Source organism: Lolium perenne, chromosome 6 (genome assembly GCF_019359855.2).
Source record: "Lolium perenne isolate Kyuss_39 chromosome 6, Kyuss_2.0, whole genome shotgun sequence".
NCBI classification, from domain to species: Eukaryota; Viridiplantae; Streptophyta; class Magnoliopsida; order Poales; family Poaceae; genus Lolium; species Lolium perenne.
In genome coordinates, this window is record NC_067249.2 from 200752925 (window position 1) to 200769376 (window position 16452).

At 44.2% G+C, this 16452-nt stretch overlaps 2 protein-coding genes across 2 annotated transcripts; one reads left to right on the top strand and one right to left on the bottom strand.

Moving 5' to 3' along the window:
* The first annotated feature begins 11069 nt into the window (after positions 1–11069).
* LOC127306402 (uncharacterized) lies at positions 11070–12129 on the top strand. The gene has a single exon (XM_051337036.2). The coding sequence runs from the start codon at positions 11199–11201 to the stop codon at positions 11787–11789; it is 591 nt and encodes a 196-aa protein (XP_051192996.1). The 5' UTR covers positions 11070–11198; the 3' UTR covers positions 11790–12129.
* Positions 12130–15404: 3275 nt separating this feature from the next.
* On the bottom strand, positions 15405–16123 carry LOC127306404 (uncharacterized). Its single transcript, XM_051337037.2, has one exon. It carries the CDS (start codon positions 16016–16018, stop codon positions 15515–15517), a length of 504 nt encoding a protein of 167 aa, XP_051192997.1. The 5' UTR covers positions 16019–16123; the 3' UTR covers positions 15405–15514.
* Between the last annotated feature and the right edge of the window lie 329 nt (positions 16124–16452).

Below are 16452 nucleotides of genomic sequence, written 5' to 3' on the forward strand. Positions count from 1 at the left end.
GATATAGCCTTTTATTGCGGCGGACAAATAAGACTTGGTCCTCTATAGTTCTATGCATGCATTCATGTGGTTGTTCACTTGTGTTTTCTATGATGAGTTGGACCATGGCCACCAAGGGCGGACGCTTAGGGCCCAGGGTGGGGGGCATCAATTGAGAATATGTGACTACTCCTTCTATCCACAATGTAAGATATTTTAAGGTATTTTTAAAGTAAACTAGATACAAACCAAAGTCAGTGAGCCAAACAAATTAAAAGTACACTATATACAAATTAAAGTGGATCGATGAACCAAACAAAATGTTACAATATCTTACATTTTAAAACAGAGGGAGTACATGAGAAGCTAGGAAAAGGAAAATGAGCTATCGGTCCAGGACACAACATACATCGATCGACGCCTGGTATCCCACGCCCTCGGCCCTTCGTTTGTTCGCCTTTGTACCGCTCGGTCCGTTCACCTTCGTACATTGATCGAGGATTGGCACTGTTGTTGTTGTAGTGTTGATGTCAACAACAACAATCAAAGGCAAGAATCTGATCCCGGACAAGACGATGAGCATAATACAAATACAGATCTTGAGGCCAATGAACAAGAACAATGGCAGATAGAAGAAGATAACTTGCAGCCTTCATCTGAAACCGTAATGATGATGAACATGATGATTCCTATTTTATCTTTCTAAAAGGGACATTTTAATTGAAAAGAGGCCTATGAGAGAATTGGACCTGGATTTCACTAAGAATGTCGTTGGTAGACATTTTTCTTATGCTTACTACTCCATAAAGTTAGCTAGTTGTGAGGTTGTTGACATAAAGTGGTTGGTTTACTCTGAAGAGCTAGACAAAGTTTATTGTTTTTACTGCAAGTTGTTCAAGTTAAATCAGAGCAAGTATTTGCTAGCATCTGATGGATTGAGAGATTGGAAGCGTCTTAGCCCGAGACTCAAAGAACATGAGAGGGGCATTGAGCATTTCACAAACATGAATACATGGAATGAACTAAGGTTGAGGTTGAGAAAAAATCAAACAATTGATGATGACATGCAACGGGAGATTGGAAAGGAAAAAAACGAGTGCTGGAGATAGGTATTGCAAACAATAGCTTTTGCAGTTAAGTTTCTTGCAAAACGTAATTGGCCTTTTGAGGATCAAATGAGAAGTTGTATCAAGATAATAACGATAATAACAGTAACTTTCTAGGCGCAGTTGAAATGATTGTTCAATTCGATCTGGTGATGCAAGAACATATTAGGCGCATTCAAAATAATGAAATACATCATTATTATCTTGGTCACATTATTCAGAATGAGTTGATCTCACTCCTGGACGGTGCGGTGAAAAAGGTAAATTTAGAGATCATCCATGATGCCAAGTATTTCTCTATTATCTTGGACTGTACCCTGGATGTGAGCCATGAGGAACAAATGATGCTAATTGTGCATTGTGTCAAGTGGAGGAGTTTTTCCTACAGTTATTAAAGGTTGATGACACATCAGGTTTGGGCCCTTTTAATGTACTAATGGATACATTGGACTCTCTTGATTTGGATGTCGCTAATGTGAGGGCGCCAGGTTATGACAATGGTTCCAACATGAAGGGAAAAATCAAGGTGTTTAGAATCGCTTGCTAATAATAAACCCAAAACATTATCTATACCATGTACATGTCATAGTTTGGATCTCACTCTGTGTGATATGGCGAAATCTTGCGAGCAAGCTATTTCATTTTTTGGTATTATGCAGCGTATATATGTATTGTTTGCATGTTCTACTAAAAGGTGGAAGAACTATAGCCGTTAGCTATTGAATCCTTTAGAGTTAATTACTTCCTTGTTGTTGTTGATGCTGTAATTTCTTCACTGACTAGTCGATTTAATCAGTTGAAGGCATTTGAAAAGGTTTTGGTTTCTTATTCAACTAAAAAAAATTAAAGTCCTTGGATGATAGTAATCTACAAAAATAGTGCACTACTTTTGCGCAAACTTTTACTCACAAAGAGGCGTCTGATGTTGATCTTCATGATTTTGTTTCTAAATTACAAGTGTTGCAAGTAACTTCGTCAGATGATTTGTCAGCAGTTGAGATTCTTCAGTTTGTTACAGTTGATTGTTATCCAAATGTCTCAGTTGCATATCGTATCCTCTTGTCTATACCTGACTGCAACATGAGGTGAAAGAAGTTTCTCTAAATTGAAACTACTGAAAAATTGTTTGATATGAACTATGTTACTCCGTACAAGAAAGATTGAATGGCTTGTCTACCTATTGTATTGAGAAGGACATCTTAGACAACATTAATGTTGATACCGTCCTCAATGATTTTGCATCTAGGAATGAGCGAAGAAGCCACTGAAGCATATTGTCCATGGAGTCATTGTAATTTGTATTTTATGTAAGGTAATGAAATTAGTAGAAAATACTTGTTATATTTTGCTACCTTTTATCTTTCTATCATAATATGACCGCTTTAGTGCTTAGCAATTATTTAAAAGTTTACAAAAGTGAAAGTACCACATATATGTTTATATACCTAGTTATGCATACATATGTATTAGCCTTAGCGGGCGTTTTTGTCAAATTCTCCCGGGTGCAAAAAATATATAGCCGACATTGGACGGTGGGTAGAGTCGGATAACCAAGGAAGAAGAAGGACCTCATAGTTTTGGATGTAATTTTACTCTTATTTGGTGCATTCATTACTTCTTGTTGGGACAAATGTCTATTATGTTGGGACAAAATGAAGTAAATTAATTTAAATTGGAGGGAGTATTGTTTTATCCTTTTTTGACATTATATTTGTACTTTTTTCATTATTCCAATATATCCCTCCAAAGAATGTGGTTATGTAATGGTGCGCTTTCAGAGCATCTCCACCGGCAGCCCCCAAATAGGTGCCGGCAGGGGCGTCGGCACCTCCGTTAGGGGGCGTCGACATATCATCCTCTATTTGGGGATGCTGCTCCCACACCGGCGCCCCCATACGCCAGCCCCGATAAATTTTGAAATTTAAAATGATATTTAAAAACCCAAATTCATACGAAATTCATACGAAATTTATACAAAAGTAGCTCGAATTTAAACATAACTAAACTTAAACTTAATCCTGATCTACTGACCGTCGGTTGGGGCGCTTGACGGCCCTGCCTCATCATCGTTCTTCGCCATTGCCGCCTGCGTCCGTGCCCGCTTCTTCACCCTTGCTTCGCGCATCTGGCGGTGGAGCATGGCGGACGGCGGCGTGATACGTCTCCGACGTATCGATAATTTCTTATGTTCCATGCCACATTATTGATGTTATCTACATGTTTTATGCACACTTTATGTCATATTCGTGCATTTTCTGGAACTAACCTATTAACAAGATGCCGAAGTGCCGATTCTTTGTTTCTGCTGTTTTTGGTTTCAGAAATCCTAGTAAGGAAATATTCTCGGAATTGGACGAAATCAACGCCCAGGGGCCTATTTTTCCACGAATCTTCCAGAAGTCCGAAGACGAAACGAAGTGGGGCCACAGGGAGCCCAAACCCTAGGGCGGCGCGGCCCCCCCTTGGCCGCGCCGCCCTGTCATCTGGGGCCCCTGTGCCCCCTCTTGACTTGCCCTTCCGCCTACTTAAAGCCTCCGTGACGAAACCCCCAGTACCGAGAGCCACGATATGGAAAACCTTCCAGAGACGCCGCTAACGCCGATCCCATCTCGGGGGATCCAGGAGATCGCCTCCGGCACCCTGCCGGAGAGGGGAATCATCTCCCGGAGGACTCTACGCCGCCATGGTCGCCTCCGGTGTGATGTGTGAGTAGTCTACCCCTGGACTATGGGTCCATAGCAGTAGCTAGATGGTTGTCTTCTCCCCATTGTGCTATCATTGTCGGATCTTGTGAGCTGCCTAACATGATCAAGATCATCTATCTGTAATTCTATATGTTGCGTTTGTTGGGATCCGATGAATAGAGAATACTTGTTATGTTGATTATCAAAGTTATATCTACGTGTTGTTTATGATCTTGCATGCTTTCCGTTACTAGTAGATGCTCTGGCCAAGTAGATGCTTGTAACTCCAAGAGGGAGTACTTATGCTCGATAGTGGGTTCATGCCCGCATTGACACCGGGACAGTGTGAAAGTTCTAAGGTTGTGTTGTGCTGTTGCCACTAGGGATAAAATATTGATGCTATGTCCAAGGATGTAGTTGTTGATTACATTACGCACCATACTTAATGCAATTGTCTGTTGCTTTGCAACTTAATACTGGAGGGGGTTCGGATGATAACCTGAAGGTGGACTTTTTAGGCATAGATGCAGTTGGATGGCGGTCTATGTACTTTGTCGTAATGCCTAATTAAATCTCACTATACTCATCATGATATGTATGTGCATGGTCATGCCCTCTTTATTTGTCAATTGCCCAACTGTAATTTGTTCACCCAGCATGTTGTTTGTCTTATGGGAGAGACACCTCTAGTGAACTGTGGACCCTGGTCCAATTCTCTTTACTGAAATACAATCTACTGCAATACTTGTTCTACTGTTTTCTGCAAACAATCATCTTCCACACAATACGGTTAATCCTTTGTTACAGCAAGCCGGTGAGATTGACAACCTCACTGTTTCGTTGGGGCAAAGTACTTTGGTTGTGTTGTGCAGGTTCCACGTTGGCGCCGGAATCCCTGGTGTTGCGCCGCACTACATCCCGCCGCCATCAACCTTCAACGTGTTTCTTGGCTCCTCCTGGTTCGATAAACCTTGGTTTCTTTCTGAGGGAAAACTTGCTGCTGTGCGCATCATACCTTCCTCTTGGGGTTCCCAACGAACGTGTGAGTTACACGCCATCAAGCATATTTTCTGGCGCCGTTGCCGGGGAGATCAAGACACGCTGCAAGGGGAGTCTCCACTTCTCAATCTCTTTACTTTGTTTTGTCTTGCTTAGTTTTATTTACTACTTTGTTTGCTGCACTAAATCAAAATACAAAAAAATTAGTTGCTAGTTTTACTTTACTTGCTATCTTGTTTGCTATATCAAAAACACACAAAAAAATTAGTTTACTTGCATTTACTTTATCTAGTTTGCTTTATTTACTACTACTAAAATGAGTAATCCTGAATTTGAAGTTCGTACGTTTAAACAACGAGGGGGAGAATGTTTGAGAGATGCTTGGTATAGAATTAGCGATGCCCATAATAGGTGCACTAAGAAACACTCCACCATTATTTTACTCAGGAATTTTTATGTTGGTATCTCTAGCTGGAATAGATATGTTCTTGATAGTCTCGCAAAAGGTGACTTCCTAAGTACTCCTGCATTAGAAGCTAGTTGCATTATTGAGAGTTTATTTGGAATACCCCCTGTTGATAAAGTTAAAACTGAAATCTCTCTTGAAGATGTTATGAAAAAATTGGAAACCATAGAGAAAAATTTTCCAAGTATTGAAGCTGAATTGGAAATGTTACTTGATAAAACCGATAAACTTGATAAATCCTTAGGAGGAATTGATGAAAGAATTAGTGTCCTAGGAACTTGTGATGTCCATGATGATCAAATCAATAGGATTGATGAACTTGAAAAGGCTATGGGAACCTTGGGTTCAACATTTTCTTCTCTTAAATATAAGGAGAAAGCTTATGTGGGTAAGGAGCAAAAGTTTATGTATGTCTCTAAAGTGCCTAAACCAAAGAAATATTATTATAGGCCTAAAATTGACAAAGCCCTTGGTACCACTGCGGATGGGAGAGCTCATAATAACGATACATCACTCTCCGATAATACTTGATACACACTTTTTGCGCCTAGCTGAAAGGCGTTAAAGAAAAGCGCTTATGGGAGACAACCCATGTTTTTACCTACAGTACTTTGTTTTTATTTTGTGTCTTGGAAGTTGTTTACTACTATAGCAACCTCTCCTTATCTTAGTTTTGTGTTTTGTTGTGCCAAGTTAAGCCGTTGATAGAAAAGTAAGTACTAGATTTGGATTACTGCGCAGTTCCAGATTTCTTTGCTGTCACGAATCTGGGTCTACCTCCCTGTAGGTAGCTCAGAAAATTAAGCCAATTTACGTGCATGATCCTCAGATATGTACGCAACTTTCATTCAATTTGAGCATTTTCATTTGAGCAAGTCTGGTGCCATTTTAAAATTCGTCAATACGAACTGTTCTGTTTTGACAGATTCTGCCTTTTATTTCGCATTGCCTCTTTTGCTATGTTGGATGAATTTCTTTGATCCACTAATGTCCAGTAGCATTATGCAATGTCCAGAAGTGTTAAGAATGATTGTGTCACCTCTGAATATGTTAATTTTTATTGTGCACTAACCCTCTAATGAGTTGTTTCGAGTTTGGTGTGGAGAAAGTTTTCAAGGATCAAGAGAGGAGTATGATGCAACATGATCAAGGAGAGTGAAAGCTCTAAGCTTGGGGATGCCCCGGTGGTTCACCCCTGCATATTCTAAGAAGACTCAAGCGTCTAAGCTTGGGGATGCCCAAGGCATCCCCTTCTTCATCGACAACATTATCAGGTTCCTCCCCTGAAACTATATTTTTATTCCATCACATCTTATGTGCTTTGCTTGGAGCGTCGGTTTGTTTTTGTTTTTTGTTTTGTTTGAATAAAATGGATCCTAGCATTCACTTTATGGGAGAGAGACACGCTCCGCTGTAGCATATGGACAAGTATGTCCTTGGTTTCTACTCATAGTATTCATGGCGAAGTTTCTCCTTCGTTAAATTGTTATATGGTTGGAATTGGAAAATGATACATGTAGTAATTGCTATAAATGTCTTGGGTAATGTGATACTTGGCAATTGTTGTGCTCATGATTAAGCTCTTGCATCATATGCTTTGCACCCATTAATGAAGAAATACATAGAGCATGCTAAAATTTGGTTTGCATATTTGGTTTCTCTAAGGTCTAGATAATTTCTAGTATTGAGTTTGAACAACAAGGAAGACGGTGTAGAGTCTTATAATGTTTTCAATATGTCTTTTATGTGAGTTTTGCTGCACCGGTTCATCCTTGTGTTTGTTTCAAATAAGCCTTGCTAGCCTAAACCTTATATCGAGAGGGAATACTTCTCATGCATCCAAAATACTTGAGCCAATCACTATGCCATTTGTGTCCACCATACCTACCTACTACATGGTATTTTCCGCCATTCCAAAGTAAATTGCTTGAGTGCTACCTTTAAAATTCCATCATTCACCTTTGCAATATATAGCTCATGGGACAAATAGCTTAAAAACTATTGTGGTATTGAATATGTAATTATGCACTTTATCTCTTATTAAGTTGCTTGTTGTGCGATAACCATGTTTACTGGGGACGCCATCAACTATTTATTGTTGAATTTCATGTGAGTTGCTATGCATGTCCGTCTTGTCTGAAGTAAGAGAGATCTACCACCTTATGGTTAAGCATGCATATTGTTAGAGAAGAACATTGGGCCGCTAACTAAAGCCATGATCCATGGTGGAAGTTTCAGTTTTGGACATATATCCTCAATCTCAAGTGAGAAAATTATTAATTGTTGTTACATGCTTATGCATAAAAGAGGAGTCCATTATCTGTTGTCTATGTTGTCCCGGTATGGATGTCTAAGTTGAAGAATAATCAATAGCGAGAAATCCAATGCGAGCTTTCTCCTTAGACCTTTGTACAGGCGGCATAGAGGTACCCCTTTGTGACACTTGGTTAAAACGATTGCATTGTGATGATCCGGTAGTCCAAGCTAATTAGGACAAGGTGCGGGCACTATTAGTACACTATGCATGAGGCTTGCAACTTATAAGATATAATTTACATGATACATATGCTTTATTACTACCGTTGACAAAATTGTTTCATGTTTTCAAAATCAAAGCTCTAGCACAAATATAGCAATCGATACTTTTCCTCTATGGAGGACCATTCTTTTACTTTCAATGTTGAGTCAGTTCACCTATTTCTCTCCATCTCAAGAAGCAAACACTTGTGTGAACTATGCATTGATTCCTACATACTTGCTTATTGCACTTATTATATTACTCTATGTTGACAATATCCATGAGATATATATGTTACAAGTTGAAAGCAACCGCTGAAACTTAATCTTCTTTTGTGTTGCTTCAATGCCTTTACTTTGAATTATTGCTTTATGAGTTAACTCTTATGCAAGACTTATTGATGCTTGTCTTGAAGTGCTATTCATGAAAAGTCTTTGCTTTATGATTCACTTGTTTACTCATGTCATATACATTGTTTTGATCGCTGCATTCACTACATATGCTTTACAAATAGTATGATCAAGATTATGATGGCATGTCACTCCGAAATTATCTCGTGTTATCGTTTTACCTGCTCGGGACGAGCAGAACTAAGCTTGGGGATGCTGATACGTCTCCGACGTATCGATAATTTCTTATGTTCCATGCCACATTATTGATGTTATCTACATGTTTTATGCACACTTTATGTCATATTCGTGCATTTTCTGGAACTAACCTATTAACAAGATGCCGAAGTGCCGATTCTTTGTTTTTCTGCTGTTTTTGGTTTCAGAAATCCTAGTAAGGAAATATTCTCGGAATTGGACGAAATCAACGCCCGAGGGCCTATTTTTCCACGAAGCTTCCGGAAGTCCGAAGACGAAACGAAGTGGGGCCACGGGGAGCCCAAACCCTAGGGCGGCGCGGCCCCCTTGGCCGCGCCGCCTGTCATCTGGGGCCCTGTGCCCCCTCTTGACTTGCCCTTCCGCCTACTTAAAGCCTCCGTGACGAAACCCCCGGTCTGAGAGCCACGATACGGAAAACTTTCCGAGAGACGCCGCCAACGCCGATCCCATCTCGGGGGATCCAGAGATCGCCTCCGGCACCCTGCCGGAGAGGGGAATCATCTTCCGGAGGACTCTACGCCGCCATGGTCGCCTCCGGTGTGATGTGTGAGTAGTCTACACCTGGACTATGGGTCCATAGCAGTAGCTAGATGGTTGTCTTCTCCCCATTGTGCTATCATTGTCGGATCTTGTGAGCTGCCTAACATGATCAAGATCATCTATCTGTAATTCTATATGTTGCGTTTGTTGGGATCCGATGAATAGAGAATACTTGTTATGTTGATTATCAAAGTTATATCTACGTGTTGTTTATGATCTTGCATGCTTTCCGTTACTAGTAGATGCTCTGGCCAAGTAGATGCTTGTAACTCCAAGAGGGAGTACTTATGCTCGATAGTGGGTTCATGCACATTGACACACGGGACAAAGACAGAAAGTTCTAAGGTTGTGTTGTCTTTGTTGCCACTAGGGATAAAACATTGATGCTATGTCTAAGGATGTAGTTGTTGATTACATTACGCACCATACTTAATGCAATTGTCTGTTGCTTTGCAACTTAATATTTGGAGGGGTTCGGATGATAACCTGAAGGTGGACTTTTTAGGCATAGATGCAGTTGGATGGCGGTCTATGTACTTTGTCGTAATGCCCAATTAAATCTCACTATACTCATCATGATATGTATGTGCATGGTCATGCCCTCTTTATTTGTCAATTGCCCAACTGTAATTTGTTCACCCAACATGCTGTTTGTCTTATGGGAGAGACACCTCTAGTGAACTGTGGACCCCGGCCCAATTCTCTTTACTGAAATACAATCTACTGCAATACTTGTTCTCGTTTTTCGCAAACAATCATCTTCCACACAATACGGTTAATCCTTTGTTACAGCAAGCCGGTGAGATTGACAACCTCACTGTTTCGTTGGGGCAAAGTACTTTGGTTGTGTTGTGCAGGTTCCACGTTGGCGCCGGAATCCCTGGTGTTGCGCCGCACTACATCCCGCCGCCATCAACCTTCAACGTGCTTCTTGGCTCCTCCTGGTTCGATAAACCTTGGTTTCTTTCTGAGGGAAAACTTGCTGCTGTGCGCATCATACCTTCCTCTTGGGGTTCCCAACGAACGTGTGAGTTACACGCCATCACGGCGCTGTCCCCGCGCTTCCAGCCTTTTCCGAGAAGCTTCGATCTCGGCGCGCTCGCCTGCTGGCGGGCGAACGCGTCGTAGTGGCGATGAGCGTTGAGCTCTGCGAGCTTCTGTCGCTCCGCCTCCATGAGGCGGCGTCCCGCCTCCTCAGTGGTCGCTCGCTGGCGCGATATCTCGAGGACGTGCTCGAGGTTCGCGTCGTTGACGAACTCGCGCTCCTCCTCCCTCAATCGCTGATATCGTTGCGCGTTCAGCGACGCGAGGATCGCCGCCTGCTCCGGGTCGGCGCGGGCCTGCGGCGGCTCGCCCGACTGCGCTGCCTCCTTCGCCGCCCCTGTTTCCGCTTCTGCTACGTAGACATCGTGCCACGCCTCGGACCATGGGTCCTCGTCCTCGTCGGAGTTGTGCTCCTCGTCGGCCTGTGGCTCCGGCTCCGGCTCCTCCTGCGGCTGCGACTGCGGCTGCGGTGGTGGTGGAGGCCAAGCATCGAGTAGGTGGTCTTCAGACGGCGCAACATCTTGATGTGGAGAGGAGAGAATGGAGTGGACAACGTACGTACTATATAGCGGTGGCAACTACCCACATTTACGGTGATTGGACGCCACGTGGCTAGTCGCTGCCCTCGTGGACGCCTCGGTTTCCGCGCGGGAGACCATTAAACGCCGACGAACAACCTTCCCGCGTCGCAGCCGATGCGAACCGTCGCGTCCTCTCGCTGACAAGGCGCCCCCACCAGCGAAAACCGTCGCTCCGCACGGCGCCGACGCGTCCGATTCACGCCCTTAACGAAGGGGTCAGCACGGGGATGTCAGCGATTATATTAGGCTCGAAAAATGGCCGGCGCCGTTTGGGACGCACCGGTGCAAATCCAAAAACGACGCCGGCCCCCAAATCGTTATCGGGGGACGCCGGTGGAGATGCTCTCGTGATGGGAAGCTGCTCGGAGAAGTACGAAAACGTACTCATGGTAGGCGCTTAGTCTCAACACGTGGTGTAACACCGAAGAACGCCAGCGACACGCAGCACGGAGTGCATGACCACACCGCTCACCGGCACCGCACCGGTTTCGGGTTCCGGGTTCGCCTTCCTCTCCAATACACACCTGCCGCTTATACAAGGAAAAGGAACCACCGTCTTCCCTCTTTCTTCCTGCCTTCCGAAGTTCCGATCCCCGCACCGAGCACCGCAAACCCTCGTCGCAAGAAAGAAATTCCACAAGCGAAATCCAAAACCCCGCGCCCGTCCCCGGCCATGGTGGTGTACACGCAGGAGCACGTCTACCGGCACCCCTGGGACCGCGTGACGGCGGCGGCGTGGCGCAAGTTCACGGACCCGGCCTCCCGCACCTCGCTCTCCCACGTCGCCGACCTGCACACCCTGCAGCGCCGCGTCGACACGGACACCGGCCGCCTCCACGCCGCGCGCTCCATCACCGTCCGCTCCCCGCCGCTGCCCTTCATCCTGCGCCGCCTCCTCCCGGCCGCCGCCGCCTCCCCCTCGGGCGCCGCCATCTGCCACTGCGTCGAGACCTCCCTCGTCGACGCCCCGCGCCGCGCCATGGACGTCGTCGTCCGCAACGTCAGCCTCCGCGGCATCATCGAGGTCGAGGAGCGCTCCACCTTCCGCCCCCACCCGGACCGCCCCGACGACTGGACGCAGTTCAGGCAGGAGACCACCATCCGCTGCCGCCCGCTCGCCAAGCTCGCTGCCGTCGCGGAGAAGGTCGAGACCCGCTGCGCCGAGCGGTTCCTGCAGAACAGCGCCAAGGGGAGGGAGGTCGTCGAGCGGATCTGCCGATACCTCGAGGCCGAGGCCGCTGGCGCCGCGCCATCCGCCGTCTGACCTCCTCTGGTTTGCGCCCCCCCTCTGTCCTACCCGTTCTGGATCTGGTCGAATCGAATCGAATCGAATCAAGGGTTCGCTCGATCTGCGCTGCCGCGCGTGCAGGCCCAGACCTCGCATCGTCGCCCTTTTTGTTTTGTTTTTGTTTTGCTTTCACTTTCTTCTGTATACGAGCTGAAGCCTCAATGGAATAAAGCTTGTGGGCATAGACTTATTAATTCATGTGTTGTTCGTGTGAAGCAATTTTGACCCTCTTTTGCGCACATTTTGGTTAAGCTACAGTATGTATAATCTACTGTGAAATGACGGATCCTTGTTCGTATTGCGCTATTTTGACCAATCGAGTAAACTTCATCCTGATGTTCTTCTTATTCCCGATTATATCGTCAACTTCGTTATGGGAGATGCGTAATTTTGTGATTGAACACAGATAGGACTACTTCTATTTCATTGATTCACTTATTCTTACTAAGCTACATTATAATTTGCTCTGGAATCACTGATTCTTCTTGTTGCTACTTTAACCAACTGGGTAAAATAGTCCTCCACTCCTCCTCATGTTTTGATGGCTGTACAGTTCTGCTTATTCATGTGAAGGGGGCAATTAAAGTGATCAGTGGTTAAACACATATTTACCTATTTCATTGATTAGTTAAAATTCGCCTATTACCTTGACTGAAGCTACGATCTGTAGTATGATTGTTTTGGGGTTGTGATTCTGTCTAACTCCTGTTTATATTAGATTATTTGTTCATAGGTACAGTAAATATCCTGCAGCTCCTCAAATTTTCTTTCGCGAACCACTCATCATATTCTTAGGTGGTATGATTGTGGCAGCATTGGTGCTTGATAAGACATGGATTGTTCTTCTGTTACTTATGGTAATGTTGATTCTTGGCCCTATATAAATTTGACTTGAATTTAATGTAGACAGGTTTCTAGTTTGTTCGTACGCGTTTTGTTGAACTAGTTAATCATCAAGTTATGGCTTGGGGCAGCTTGCTTTCGAGAAATAATAATGTGAGGCAGACCTATAGCTTCTGTAAGAATGGCATTTGTGTTACTGTAGTATTCAGCTGCTTTTCTTTACTTCTGAACAAACGGATCTCACCGATACCACCTATTACATTTACATTTAGTTGTTTTCTTATATTCATACACATACATTTGTGCCAACTGGTTACAGCTTCTACTTCATTCCGTTGTTCAATTGTTTTATTTTATTTTATTTGAGGTTACTTAAAATGTTTTATCAACATGTTGTGAAACATAAATCTCAGTGGTAGGCACTGGCAGAGCTTCAAACAAATACTTGGGTGGGCCAAATTAAAAAAGAGCAAACAAAATCACATCTTAACTAGTGTGCCATTCAGTGTAATTCAGAGCTACAAGCGTTTTTTTCAAACAATCCAATAGCTAGCTAAGAATTTGGGAAAGAAAAAAAAATACGCATGTTGGTGTGCTGTCTTGCTGCAATTGAAGGGAAATTTTAGATGAACTGTCAGCTAGACCTTGGGCTAGTGCTCGTATATCAACCCCCTTGGACATACTATATGATATGACAGCGACCGGCAGCTGCCGCTTGAATCATTTCCCTGAATTCCTGTTTGTTTGGGACCCTGAATTTGCAAACATAGTCGCTCAATGGCTACTGCAAGAGAACGAGGATATATAGGGAATGGCTGAATCGACGATGGTCCTACTGTTGAAAGGTGTTTTGTTTGCTCGCAGTTCCCATCTCGTCTAGTGGATGTAGTATTGCCGAACTGGGTTTGTGCAGCTAACAATGCTAGTATCAGTGAACTAGGCTTTATGTTTGGCTCACAATGCACTAGTATAGTTTTTTTGGCAAAAATCCCGGGCAGGCCATGGCCCAGTTTGGGCCCTGTGTAGCTCTGCCATTGGTGGTAGGGAGAACCCTGTTAGGGGCTTAGGGCTCCTCCTCGCATTTCCTTTCTGGAAAAATTCCTTGCATTGTTGTTAGGTGTAGGATTGTGGCAGCGTTGGTTCTTGCTATGACATGGATTGTTCTTGTGTTCATTGATGGTGATGTTGATTCTTGGCCCTGTATAAATTTCACCTGGATGTAATGCTAGGCAAGTTTCTTGTTTGTTCGCATGGTGGTTAAGTATTCTTGCTGAATCCTTCTAAAAAAAGTACCCCCTCCGATCCATATTAGTTGATGCTAAAATGGATGGATCTACAACTAAAATATGTCTAGATACATCTATATTAGCATCAATTAATATGAATCGGAGGGAGTAGTTATGCTGAATTAGTTAAGTTGATCCACTTGAATTTCATCAAGTTAATAATAGGGGCAGCTTTGCTTTCAAGAAAAAAGTAATGTCAGGCTATAGATTTTATGAGAATGGCATTGTACTGATGTGTAGTATCCTGCTGCTTCTTTTCTACTCCTAAAAAAAAGCATTCTACTTTGGTGCCTGATGCTTACAATTGGTCATTTGATTGACTTGAAAAAATAATGCCAGGCGGAGCTATAGATATATTTTGAGGAAGTTCTGATCTCAAGATTACATTTAGTTCTCATACATACATGAACATCTTTGTCAACTGGATAAAGCTTCTATTTTCTTGTGATGTTCCAGTTGCCTGTTTCGTTTGTTTGGATTTTGAGGATACTTGAAATGACTAATTCAACATCTTGTGAAACATAAATCTTGTGATAGCGACCACTATAGTGCAGAAAACTCTCAAAACAGGAATGCTTGTGGTATGCATTTTGTTGGCACGAGTTGTGCATTTAACCAATCTACTAGTAGTTTCTACTTATTTGTCATTATACACATGTGAATTTGTTGTTCTTTTAATCTATTAGCTGGTGCCGTCTCAGTTTATTTTTCTTTGCTTTATTCTTTCTGTACAGACTTGAAACATATCAATGTGATAGACTACATGTGCACATGTAAAATGTGATCTGAATTCTGAACAGTTACCAAGATTGTTCAGTACTGTGAGCTGGAAACATTGTATGATCCGTCCGAGTTATGGCTGGAAAGATATACAGCTACAAATCCAGCGATTATTGTATTCCAGTGCTTCACGCACAACAGCCGCTTGTTCCAGTATTTGACTGTTGCGGCAAGCCCCAAATTCAGAGTGCTGCCTGTATGGTAATCGAGTAATAGTTTATAGGCACCATGGTCCAGTTTTGCTTAAACAGAATGCGCATATATGCTTCAGTATTTTGCTGCAATATGTTTCAGCACCGTACTTCAAAATCTGTGTATCTTTGATCTTGCTGTCACTGGGGTGAAATGTCACTGCATATTTGTTTGGTTGCTGCTCCAGGGCTATGTTTGATACCTTGTGTTCTGTTATGTGCTTTCGGTATTATCCGTGTAAAAAGACCTCATAAATCACGTCTTGATTGCTATCATGGGAGTAATTTTCTGGAGTAGTTATGGTTATAGAATAAGTTCAGCATATCGTAACTGCAAACTGTTGTATGATTGTTACTACTACCTCTGATCTTTTTTAATCAACGCGGAAGACCGTAACACATGCTAGCTATCTTCACAACTGTGCGTTGATATAATCGGATTGGAGGGAGTAGTTGCGCCACCGCAATAGAAGGAAGATCACCTGAGACGCTGAAATTGAACACATATATGCATAGCCAAAACCTATTGATTTCACGGTACAATCAAGAAGAATCAACCAGGAACACCCAGGTCGCCACACAAGGCACGACATGAGGCATTTTAGCCAAAGCATTGCTCCGATGGCAATGGACCAGGGATCGATCCCTGCTGGAAGAACTGCAGCCCGAAGACAACGGCGATGGCAGCAATGGTGAGGTACGACACGCCCTCTGCGGCGCCGAGGAGGCCATAGGGCCCCGCCGGGAGGCCCGATCCGGTGCGCACCTTGGTGGTTATCGACCACCCGACGAGTCCCGCGATCACGAGGTAGCTGACGCCCTCCAGCGCGCCGAGCGCGCCGCCGGGGCCCGGGGGGAGGCCGCAGCCCGTCGCCTTGAGCGTGTAGAGTGACCACGCCACCGTCGCGCTCGACGCCAGCCCGGCCGCCCCCGCGGCTAGCTCGACGGTGCTGTTGCCGCCGCTGGGCTCGGCCTTGCACGTCACTGGTTGCCGGCGGCGCCGGAGTGTGGCAGAGCCGCTGCGGCTGGCGCGATAAGCTGTTGTGGCTGTGGAAGCGGCCGCAGCTACAGTTGGCATCATGGGGTGGAGGGTGAAGGACGCCATGGCGCGCTGCTGCCTGGATTTGTTGCTGGGAGACGAGAGGCGGGAGACTGGGAGACGACACGGGGCTATCCTATCCTGGAGGCTTGGTACTCTTGGCCTTGCATATAATCGTCACTTTTTTCTTGAGCCAGACGAATTTAAGTGGAGCATTCAATCTTGCAAAACAGATTTGTTGGATGATGAAAAGGCGAAGCTATATTGAAGTAGGGACCATCTATTTGCCATCCGAGTGTTTTTGTTTTCCTCAACACTCGATTTTGTCTGCCCCAATCAGAGGATGTGTTGCTGTTTTCCTTTTTACAGTTTGCTTTAGTCCTATTTTCCTGACTAAAAAACCAAACGAGAATTAAAAACTGGAGGCTGTGTGAAATCTCCACACGGGATAAGTACTCGGCCCAAATCTAAAAGAAACAGATAAAGGGACACGGACACAG

Excerpts from the sequence above, each read along its gene's own strand:
- LOC127306402 (XM_051337036.2), top strand. The coding sequence starts at position 11,199 with ATGGTGGTGTACACGCAGGAGCACGTCTACCGGCACCCCTGGGACCGC.
- LOC127306404 (XM_051337037.2), bottom strand. The coding sequence starts at position 16,018 with ATGGCGTCCTTCACCCTCCACCCCATGATGCCAACTGTAGCTGCGGCC.